Raw genomic sequence first — 12,716 nt, 5'->3', positions numbered from 1 at the left:
TAGGATTCAAAGAGAATGGGGAAATAGTTAACGAATGAAAAAGGAGAACTGAATTCCAAAACTGAGTTTGGGGTAGATTCTAGTTAAAATTTAAAAGACACTGTAGTCACTCAAAGCATTTGAAAATATTATTGGAATTTAATTTTTTTTTTTTTTTGAGATTTTCTCTACGAAAATTGATATTTTTTCCAATTGAGTTATTATTAATTACTTAACCGGTTTATACTTATTGCAGCTTTTATTTTGACCCTACTAAATCCAAGATATAATTTCTAGATCCGTCATCGGCCTCGTATGTTTATAAATTGCATGGTCGTAAAGATGACACTAGCTTAGGTTGGGCCGATTTAAGGAATGACACAACACGACACGTCACAACATGATGCATGCCGCTACGTCGCCTTTAGATGAGAGAAGTCCAACAAAGTATGGCCTGGCACAGCACGACACGACAAGTAAGACACTGTACATTATAATCAATGAAATGTAATTGGTTAAATTAGGAACACAGGCATGACCAATCATACAAGGTACAATGGCACGTGGGTTTGGGTCGTACATGAGCGGACTGACTTTTGAAATCTCCGACTCGACACGACACGTAACTTGTGAGCTGAGCTAGGTCGTGTACCAGGCCTTACCAATTTCAAAGCACATGGTCTACCATGAGCCATGATTCACAACTATCTTTTATATGACCGTGTATAAAGAGTGTGAGACTTGGTTGCAAGTAGTGACCTAAGGTTGTTGCCGTAGTTGGAATTGGTTGAGATCATGACCATTATTTTCTTGCTTGCATATGTAACTAACAATTGCATGCTAAACGTACATTATTGTTGTGTAATGGTGGAAAAATCTCTCTACTTTCTTTGTGCTAAATTTAAGATTCAAGTCAAGGTTTCAAATTGTCAGCAGTTGTATCTTTGTCTTCTAACAGTTTGACCATTGAATTGCAACTTTTCTCTTCTTTAAAGAGCTATTACTTCGTTTGCGTGCAATTGATGAGACAATGCCTAGTTACTCTCAATTTGTATCTTTGTGATGGGTGGCATTTATCCATACACTCCCTCCATTAGTCATTGCCTCACTATTAGTCGTAGCCTCGTAGGTCAAAACTCAAAATTAAAGCACACACCTTATAAAAATAGTTAATTCTTCTACATATTATTAGAATTTTTTTTAAAAAAATTTCCAACACATACAATATACTAATTAAAATTTCTTAAGTTACGTATTACATAAGAAAATATAAAATTATTCACTAGTCTAACAAGATCATCTATGACTAATAGCTATATATGTTTTGAGTTATATAGAGTTTTCTATTGATTGTCGCTAGGGCACACGTGTTACTCTTAACACTTTAAAAGATTCTTCATTAACATAATTGTTCTAACATCAAATGGAAATCTTACCATCCATAATTATATTAATTACTTCCGCCCATCCTTTTTTTTTTTTTCAAATTGCATCACTTTGACTTTTGAACTATTTACATACCATATTTGATTTAATTTTTTATTATTATACAATAGATAAATGTTATCATACAATATATCATTAATTATATTAGTCACAATGCCTATTTTCATAATTAAATTTTGTTATAAGTTTACTATAAATAATTAAAGATATTAATAGTCAAAATTACATCTCAATAAATATATCAGTCAAACTAATGCAGTTAAATTAAAGCAGCGAGAGGGAGTATTTTTAAATCTGAGTAAGTTTATAAATTTCCCCACAAAGTCCACCATTTCAACATTTACTCCCTTTTCTATATAGATTATTAGTTAATTTTTACAAAAATTAAAATAACTGTGTAAGTTAGTATGTGCCTATAAACACACATTGACAAATTAAACCGTTTACAATTAAAATATTATATAAATAACATATTCCATAAGCATTGGAATGTCAACGTATTCTTGAAGGCATGAAAATGTTATTGTCTGGGTCAAAAAGTCAAAAAATTGTGTTTACATCTAAATAAAACAGTCAAATAGAATCAAACTGAGTATAATTGTGATAAAAATATACTAGTAAAAAAGTAAATGCCGTCAAAATATTATTATTGTTATCATCAAACAATGAATTGGAAAAACTATATAAGTACACCAAAGTCTGATACACTCCATTTAATTTTTGAAAGGAACAGAGTTGAAGTTGTTGGCCATTATCAAATATTCATTCATTTTTGTCGACCTAATTGAGTGCAAGTTGCCTATTTATTGTACATCTATACGAGAACGACTGTGACTTTGACATTATATTGGTGGTTGACTTTTATTTTCATAAAATTGGATTCAGGATAGACCATCTTTTATGCATTTTTTAGATTAGATAATGATCCATGCACAATTTTAGATTGAAAGGAAATAAAAATATCTAGGCTTCTTATTATGGATAAAAACCTATTACTCCATTTTAAAAATATAATTTTAAAAAAAAATATGCTCAATATAAACAATTACAGCGGTTGTAATTGTAATATGCTAACTACCATATTATTTCAAAGATAAACAATATGATCGGTTTATTTTTTAAAATTATTATATGGACACAATTAGTTTTCTGATATTTACAATGCAAAAATAATTTTTGAAAATTATAATCCAACGTAAAATAAATATTTTTGGAAAAATTATACAATTATAATAAAAATTATATAAATGAAACTAAAAATTTGATAAATAAAAAATGTTGATAATTCTGTACCGAAAAAAAAGTTATATAACTTATTACTTGGAGAAAATTATCAGTTTTAAACTATATAATCATTAAAACATTATGTTAGTCATATTTCAAACTATTACTATATATTAACTTTAGAAAATTGATAGAGAAAGTAACACCTCAAAGAAGAAAAAAGAAAGTTTACTTGAAAGGGAAAATTTTGTGGAGTAATAATTTAAAATTCTATTTTAGAAATGTTTTGTATTGCTTTTGAAATGTAGAGTTAGATGCAAGGAATTGACTAGTAAATTCTTCACCGCCCTAAATAGTAAATACAACGACCACATGCAACTTCATGGCACAATTTCCTTTGCTTATGTAACTTGCACCAAAATTCTTGCAAATACGTACCAACAATTCCAAGAATGGCATCACCAACAATTAACAAATCAATAACCAAGCAAAACTCAGTAAAGTTAGTGGAAATTCAACTTGTAACTTTAAGGTCATAAGTTTGAGGCCCACTAATTACAAAATGCTGAAAGTAGAGGGATTCTCTTACTTCCCTCCTATACTCTCAAACTCTGATTAAACCTATGAGAGGTGGCGGTTCAGTAGGGTCTTAATCTTACCTTAAAAAAAAACAATAATTAAACTTATAAAAGAAATTAAATAAGAAGCTCCGTATTACAATATTATTTTACCTCCTTAAATTTGTAAGGAGAATTATTTTATCTTGGTAATTTTTTACAAAAAATTTAACCATCATCTACTTATTCGATATATATATATATATATATATATATATATATATATATATATATATATATATATATATATTACACGATAGTACGTCATAAGATTGGAATATTTTACAAATAGTACGTCATTAGTGTATATTTAATATACGGAGTATTTTGCAAGAACGTATATATAATATAATCATAAGATTAAATGGACTTAAAAATCCAATCATGCAATTGAATGTGTATATAAGGCATCCAAAATACTTCATATAATAATGACATGCTTTTTACAATTGTATATGTACTTATCATAAATATTACACGATAGCTAGGAAAATTTTATATAATTTCTACAAAGTATAACATATACGAAGTACTTGTTTTTTTTGAGGGAAAAGTATAACATATACTTTGTACTATCATATGCTATTCTAAACTATAACAATGTCGTAATTAACTATTAAATAATTATTAAAATTAGTAAAGACAATGTACTAGTAAATGATGTACGGAGCCAACGGAGGTACATTGAAAGATAGAGACCATTATTAGAAGTATATGGACTACCGGTACAAATAAAATTGACAATAATACAAAAAAACAATTTCCTTTTTAATGACAATTAATTTAATTAAAAAGAAAAGGATTTGATGACAATGCATGTTTTTTTAATTATCTTTTTTTTGTAATTGTATTTTAAATTATTAACATAGTTTGTATTACAACACTATATGTTGGCCACTCCATTAAAGTTGACTAATAAGAGATTAACTGTCAACCTGACAATGATCTTATAATATAATAATAGTGATCATATATTTTTAGGGCGGCAATTAATTTTATAAATTATACAAAGATTAATTATGATTTAGCCATTACTAGTAGGATATGGACATGTGAATGAATGTATATGGCCTCTCATTTCAAGAAAGATCAATATCAATATTTTATTTTATTTTATTTTTGTATAATAAATTTAAGGACATTAATAAGGCTAAAGGTGAAGGAAGCCGTTGACATTTCCTTATAAACGTAGGGCAATAATAAGGCCATCCCATCCACATGACTAAACATACTATTCTCTAATTATGAGCTCATTTATAGAGTGGATAATATATCCTAAATCATAATGTCATTTTCTTACCAAATCAAGTTGTTCTAGGCTATATCTAGTACAATGCCTTATTTGTTTTCTTAAGACGTGGATCTGGCCATACGTGTTATAATGTTCCTATAATGTTATATACAATTTTAAATTTGAAATAACAGTTTTGTGTTTTTTTACTTAGTTTGATGAGCTACTTCTTATATTGTTATTTGTTAATTGATTGTATGATGTAATTATTTTTTGTTAGGCTTACAAGTGACTGAAATTTTTGGCATTCTTCTAGGGTAACTGAAATTTATCAATTTTAGTATTACATAGAGATTTAATGAATGAACTTAATGCGAATTCCTTTTGTTAATAAACCTATTGTTCCAACTTGATCAAAAGAGAGGATTTGATTGGGATGGTTAAGATGGATTGACTTTGATAAACGAGGTTTAATTTCTTGTTGATCTCAAGTATCAATAGTAATGGTTTTATGGAAATGTTGAGCAATACAACATTGTGACAGACCAAAAGATCAATCTTAAAAATCTTGAAACCTAGATACAACGACTTATATAGCTATATGGATAAAGTTGTTTAGCTAGGGGTGCTAATCGAGCGAGTCGATCACGAGTTAAGGGGTGCTCGACTCGACTCGAAAACTTTTTTCATGTGCTCACCTCATGCTCGTTAATGTTTCGACTCTTCCGAGTCAATAAAACCTGCTCGATTCATGCTTGTGAAAGTTTCGAGTCGAGTTGAGTAGCTCACGATCTGCTCGTTAAAGTTTTAGCCTTTCTAAAATTCTAGGCCTTTGTTATTTTTTTTTTCACTTTATATATATATAGTATATTTTATTTATTATTAAAGATTTACTCTTTCTTTTTTAATAATATAAATTAACTCTTATTAAGTGTCAAATTTATTCATGGTAATAACTTTGTTTGTAAACTCTATATTAATAAAATGCATTATCGAGTTGCTCACGAACTTATCGAGTCGAGTTAGAGCTTGCTCAACTCGTACTTGTTAACATCTCGAGTCGAGTCGAATTCGAGTCGAGTTTGACTGAGTTTTGACCGAGTCGAGTCCGAGTTGCTCAACTCGATTAGCACCCTAGTCTAGCTACATGCCTTCCTGATAGAGCTAGCTCAAGTTGTGAATCATAAGATATTAAGCACGGATTACTAAGATTAGGAGTGTGTAGGCTTCGAATTGAATGGACTCATCCAAAGAGCTATCAGACTTTTCGAGTATGAAGTGGCTAAAGCCCAAATCAGGACAATTATGAAGTGGCTAAAGCCCGAATCAAGACTTATTAATTTCAGTTAAAGAACTAATTAACATGTTAAATGGTTCAAATCAAGTGAATGGTTGTGGTCTAAAAAAACTCAATAACATATACCTTTCCCGTTCCTTTTTACTTAATCAATTGATTCTGCATACACTAACAAAACCTCACATATATTAAAATTTGTTATATACACCCGGGTCATTTGCTCATTTAATCAACAAATGAGCAAATAATATTTTTACTTATTTATTGATTGAATAATAGGCTCTCCACATATATACTTTCCTTATGTATATATAATGAAAGATGGTCAAAGCCTAATATGTAAATAGTGCAAAAGCCAAACAAGAACATAAAAATAAACATAACAAGAATTATAGAAGTCCGGTGGACCAAACAATATTACGAAGAATACATACTTGACGAGTACTAGCTAATTAATTTAACTTGATAGTTGGTAGTGTTGTATGTGTAAATAAAATTTAACCATAATCCCATTCAATATGATTTGAAAATTCCGATTTAGATTTTGATTTTTATGGACATAATAATTTAACATGACTCGACTTTAAAAATTATACCCAACTCAATCTCACCGAACCAACCATAGTACCCCAAGTCCCAAATCGACACCTCTTTGTGCAATGGGTTATGGGTATATTAATGCAATAATGCATGTCTTGCTTGGCACTTTTAACGCATTATTTCATCCCTTCATTGCTAATGCTCGCTCTCTATCTTAGAAATTTATAGCTGCGGAGTACATATGGTTAATAACCTCATATTATTAGAATGTTTGTGGAAATTTGTCATACCACATCTTAAATCAGAAATTGAATAAGTAGGTACTCCGTACTAATTAATAAACGTGCAACAAATAATGACTTGTATCACCAATCACCAATGGCTTGGCCTGCTAGACCGTAGACGGCTAGACCTAACCCTTGAAGCTATGGAATCCCATCCCATGTACTCCACATGACTTGGATGAAAACCGATTGATGGCTTCTCTCCTCATTATACTCGAACTCGACATTTTTGAGCACAATCTTAATGCCTTGATTAACAGTATAGAAGCCACCAGACGTGAGGGCAGCGATTGAGGCAGAACGAAGACCACGAGGTGCCCACATGATAGCACCACCAATGGCGAATGAGATTGCTTTATCCGTCCAAACAGTCCTCTGACCACGGTATTCATAAAAGAGATAAGACGGAACGTCAGTTACTAAGAAAAAACTAGCAAAAAATCCTCCTGTGCGTAAGGTGTTAAAACGCATTGCATTTATTCCGCCACCAAATTTTCTTCTGATTGACGGTGCTCTACGGGCGAAACCCTTGAACAAGTCGCAGAAACTCCCCCCCAAGGTGCCAACCAAGAACCCCGAGCCGGCACTTTCAGCAAAGTGTTCAAAGTTATATTCTCGTCTTTCTGCTATAAACTCCGTGTAGATTGGAAGTTCACTTTCATCCATATCCATAGCTTTTTAACCTGTCATGCAAATGTCACAAGAGGTCTAACATCAAAGGGTACGGTTGCTATATAATTTTCAATTACCAAACAAATTTTAGCCTCGTAATTTTCTTTTCTAGCAATATAATCGATGGTTTTAATTTGATATCTTTCATACGTAGTAATATTAGTATTTAGAATCAATAATTCAGATTTTCGAACCCTACCTACGCTTATTAAATTAAATTAAATTAAATTAAATCAAAGATGAACCCTAGATTGTCAAATTGATAAGATGATTACTAAAACAAACCAAAGACTAACTTACCTCAGAATCTGCTTCGATAGGGAATATAAGAATTAGAAGGCCTCGATGGACAACGTCAAGTGCGATGTGAGTGCGCTTCAATGGAGAACTGAGAGAGAAAGAGAGGGGGGCAATATGACGAGGCACTAGGCAGGGCTATGCATGTTCATCCCTTTTTTTCCTTAACAGAACAATTCAATGGGTTTATTTATAAAAGGAAAATTTGCTTAAAACTCTCTATTAAATACAAGTTTTTGCGAAAAACTACCGCGTAAATTTTTAAGGGTTTTTCTACACTATAACCCTCCTTATTTCACTTTATCTATGTTGTGTCCCTCCATACTGTAACCCGTGGGTACATCGTACATGTATTAATTAATAAAAAAAATCAGTTTTTTTTTACTGATTCATGTTATGTACTTATGTAAATGTATCCTTGTAATTTATCATATTTAGATAATTTTTAAAGCAAAAATAATAGTACTAGTCGATCATCATATAGCTAACATAAGTTGTGAGGGTTTACAAGGAAGCATCTCAATCCATGATTTGGACTAATTTTTGAGGTTTGAAGACCCCAGGGTTGATATATCTCAGGATTGTAGGACATGCATATCGAGGTCTATTGGAGTTATCCTAGGGATACTAGAATATTGTTGTGGTATTATTGTGATATATTTAGGAAACATATCTTGTGCAAAGATATGGTAGAATATTGTAGAGCTTTAGGGGTTTCTTACCCTAATAATATATATACATGTAATGGCCGTGAATATCAATGAGAAGAATACAGAGAATTGCATTCATAATTTGTCTCTGATTTAACAAGGTCATATAATGTTGTTTAGAATCATATATGAACACTAGACAGTCATATGAAATCCCGTGGCAGCCTTGAGTTGATGATGGAGGCGTATGCTGTAGAATAAAATTTTGATAGTTAAAAGCAAAGTGGTCTAAAATTTTGATAGTTAAAAGCAAAGTGTTCAAACCACCAAGATGGACTCTCAAAGTGTCGTTGGGTGTATCGGAGCAACCTCGGCATGTCGGGTTCATAATGATGGTCTAAAATTAAAGATTATATTCACTATTATGGACTACTTTTCACAAGGTTTCAAGAAATGGTATTTGGAATCATATATGACCATTATTTGGTCATAGAAATTTGTGTGGTGACCTTGAGTTGATTATGGAGGTATAAGTTGTAAAATTAAATTTGATAGTTTAATTGCAAAGTGAAGAGTCTTAAGGTCTATGGGAGCAACTACAACATGTTTCTTTTATGGATTCGCACTAGTTAAAAGGAATTTAAAATTAAAGGCATCCACGATATTGAACTAATTTTGTTTGCGAGATTATAAGGAATATATCATAGGATCATATACTGTTTTTTAGAACCGTATATGACCTCTAGTCAGTTATACGGAGTCTAAAGTTAGCACGCCACAAACTCAATAATGGGGTTTCAGAAAACAGTCTAGTTTAAGTTACACGGGTCAACCTTATTATAGCTTACAAGTCCAAATTGGTCAGTAAGCCAGGCCCAATTACAGAATGCGAAAACACTCGTAACGATTTCAAGAAAGTTAGTTATGTTACCAACCAAGAAATGTAACTAACTCATGCTGATTCACTAGTGGAAAAATTGTCATTCGTAACAGGCTATTTGTAACGGGCAAAGGTATGCCCGTTACATAAAATACATCCGTAACGGTCAAAATAAGAGTCCGTTACAAATATATAATATTCGTAACGAGCAAGATACTGCCCGTTACAAATATATAACATTCGTAACGGGCAAAATATTGCCCGTTACGAATACTATATTATTCGTAACAGGCATATTGTGCCCGTTACGAATACTTTAGTCCAATTGTTGGGAAAGGAGCCCAATAGCCCATAGCCCATTAGTTATTGATAGTAGGGTTTTCGCTCTCCAGCCGTCACCCCTCTTTATCCTCTCTCCTCTTATCATTTCCACTCTCTATTTCTCTCTCTACTCTCTGTCTCTCTCTCCTCTCTCTTGCTCACTCTACTTCTCTCATTTTGACGGTAATAAACCGGCGCCATGACCAATATTTCTCCTTCCATATACATCTCTCATCTCGACCATTATTTTGACGGTAATCTTTCTCATTTTTCTTTTTAAATTCCTCAATTTTCATTGCTTTACTCTCAAATTAGTTTTTTGTGGGGGATTTCATGAGTTTTGTGGGTTTGTGAGGGTGGTGTTCATGGCCGGATGTCGACTTTCTGAATTTTTAGGGTGGGTGTTGACGGGTTAGAACAGTTTTTGAAGAGCGTCGGGGTGGTTTCATGGGTTTTGCGGGTTAGTTTTTGTGGGTGTAAATCTGGGTTTTGCGGGTTTGTTTTGTGGGTGTAGATCTGGGTTTTGCGGGTTTGTTTTTGTGGGTGTAGATCTGGGTTTTGCGGGTTTGTTTTTGTGGGTGTAAATCTGAGCTTTGTGGGTTTGTTTTTGAAGAACAGTTTTCGAACAGTTTCTGGCTTCGTGGGTGTAAATTTGGGTTCGTGGTGGTCGGATGGCTGTTGGAAGTGTACGGCGGTGATGATGGTAAGTGTACGGCGGTGGTGGTTGGATGGATGAAATCATGAGTACGGCGGTGGTGATGGTAATTTTGATATTATTAATTTTTTTTTCAATTATGTTTATTTTGGTTTGTTGATTTTTTTTTTTTCAATTATGTTAATTTGGTTTGTTGATATTATTATTATTTTTTTCAATTATGTTAATTTTGGTTTGTTGATATTATTATTATTTTTTTCAATTATGTTAATTTTGGTTTGTTGATATTTTTTTTTTTTCAATTATGTTAATTTTTGGTTTGTTGAAATTATTGAAGGTGGAGCATATAATATCTACAAAAGGGAGCTTAAGAATCAACATATCAGACCACAAAATGTTAAGATTTTCAGACATTGACGAGTTTCAACGGGACAATTTCCAGCAACTTTGAAAATTTGTTGAAGATCTAAATTATTCAATACTAATATAGACAAAACTTGTTTTATTATTATTACAATTATGCTTTGTTTTTGCTATTTTATCATGATTTAAATCTTATATTTGTCTTAATCTAAAGATGTAAACTTGCGACAAGATATGAGCAATTTGATATATTTTGAAGTGATAATGAACAAATTATTGCTTATTGTATACTTCGTATTTAATGTGTATTATACTTTGTAAAAACAAATGTATCTCATTATTTGATAAAAATGATCCAGCATGTGCTAGCACGTGCTGGATTTTTTTTTAATTGCATCAAACACTATTCGTAACGGGCAAAACAAATGCCCGTTACGAATAACGGGTTATTCGTAACAGGCGGATTTTTCGCCCGTTATGAATAACCCGTTATTCGTAACGGGCATTTGTTTTGCCCGTTACGAATAGTGGGTTATTCGTAACGGACACTGCCCGTTACGAATAACATTGTCTATCCGTAACGGCAGTATACGTAACGCCCACTGCCCGTTACGGATAGCCTTTTTTCCACTAGTGATTATATAAGTTTATTCACATTTAATTGGGTTGATAATCATTTTTACTCTACTTAAACCTCTCTCTGTTTCATCTGTTTTCGACTTACAACCATGGCAGAATCTTCTAAACAAAACCCAGAAAAAAATTGTTAACTTCAAAATAACCCCATTAAACAAGTTTAAACTAGCAATTGATGAAAATGGAGTTGATCTTACAGCTCGAAACGTCAATACTAATGATGCTGGTTATCTCGTCCTCAATTCTACTGCATTGCAGGATTTCCAAGGTAGTAATCATCAAGTTGTAGAAAGTTTTAATGATGACTCGAATACCATCTTTCATTTTGGTAAAATCTTTATATTTAAGATTTCTTTTTTGGTTAATGTAGTGTAACATTTATGCATGAATTTGTTATTTTCTTGTACATGGTATAATAATTTCTTATAATGGTATTAATTATCCAATTTAAGTGCTCTTCTTTTTCTTATTGTTGTAATTTGCATTCTGTACTTGCATTTCTTTCTTGATGCAATACTTTTCTATACAAATTTATGGAATTCTATGATAATGTTGTTTAAATCTTGATGTTCTAGTTTTAAAAAATTTATTTCACGAAATGATCCTCCTATTGGATTTGGAGTGGGTGAAGTGACTGAAAATGGAGTTGATTTTACAATTCGGATCGTCGATATTGAACATACTGGTTATCTCTCTTGGTTCTATTAACATTGCTCCAATTATATCATAATTACGAAGATTTTGAAGACTGAAGGTCTAAGATATGAAGTATTTCAAGATTATTGATATTGAAGAGGATATAGAAGAAAAAAAAAATGAAGGTATGTTTTTGTGAAGAATAATGTTTTTGGAGAAGTGTCAAAAGAGAAAATTGGTGATAAGGGCACTGACAACAAACAAAAATTTGAAGACAAATTTTTTTTTGGAGAAGATTGGTGACATGAGCACCAACAAAGTAAAATGGTTGGTAACATGAGAACCAACTAGAAAGATGAGAAAGTTATAATTAGGGGGAGCAAGTTGGTAACACGGGTACCAACACAACCCAAAACATTGAAGATCAACAAAATATGATGAAGAAACAAAGTTGGAATCATTGGTAACATGGGTACCAATACAAAAGACCGATGATGGCTGACAAGAAAACTTTAAAAATCAAGTTTGGAGATCATTGATGAAAGAGGCATCAACGGAGTTTTTACAAGGAAGATTTTTCAAGATTAGGGGTGTTAGAAGTTAATCTAGAAATATCTTAAATAAGGTAGAAAAATCAAGAGAAGATTTGTATCTAGAAAAATCTTGTATTAGAAAAGTCCAGATACATGTAATATGAGATAATTATAAAAAATCTAAAAAGTGAGAAAACACCCCTGTAAATATGTTATGTGTGTATGAGTAACAGGTGAGCAAAACAAAATAGCTCCACCAATGTTATCGTTGATAGAAACTAAAGGTTCTATCAAGAGAGTGATAGACAAATTTATAAAATCATAAAATTGATACTTCCTTCGTTTTTAGTTGGCATGTTTCTTTAGTCACGTTTGTCAATGTACAATTTAAATTATTTATATCTTTAGTTAACAATACGCAAAAAATTATGAAAAGTTGATATTTTAAAAGTATA

General features: G+C 31.7%; 1 protein-coding gene and 1 long non-coding RNA gene across 2 annotated transcripts; one reads left to right on the top strand and one right to left on the bottom strand.

The window, feature by feature from the left end:
• Positions 1 to 6,759: 6,759 nt before the first annotated feature.
• Positions 6,760 to 7,290, bottom strand: LOC145583801 (uncharacterized). Its single transcript, XM_081640775.1, has one exon. It carries the CDS (start codon positions 7,288 to 7,290, stop codon positions 6,760 to 6,762), a length of 531 nt encoding a protein of 176 aa, XP_081496901.1.
• Positions 7,291 to 9,526: 2,236 nt separating this feature from the next.
• On the top strand, positions 9,527 to 10,753 carry LOC145584761 (uncharacterized). Its single transcript, XR_014100409.1, has 3 exons — positions 9,527 to 9,692; positions 10,057 to 10,199; positions 10,431 to 10,753. It is a non-coding gene; the product is annotated as an uncharacterized LOC145584761 (long non-coding RNA).
• The last annotated feature ends 1,963 nt before the right edge of the window (positions 10,754 to 12,716 follow it).

Source organism: Chenopodium album, chromosome 16 (assembly GCF_948465745.1).
Source record: "Chenopodium album chromosome 16, dcCheAlbu1.1, whole genome shotgun sequence".
Classification (NCBI taxonomy): Eukaryota; Viridiplantae; Streptophyta; class Magnoliopsida; order Caryophyllales; family Amaranthaceae; genus Chenopodium; species Chenopodium album.
Note: the sequence above shows the minus strand (reverse complement) of the source record. Positions and strands in the feature narration are given on the sequence as shown.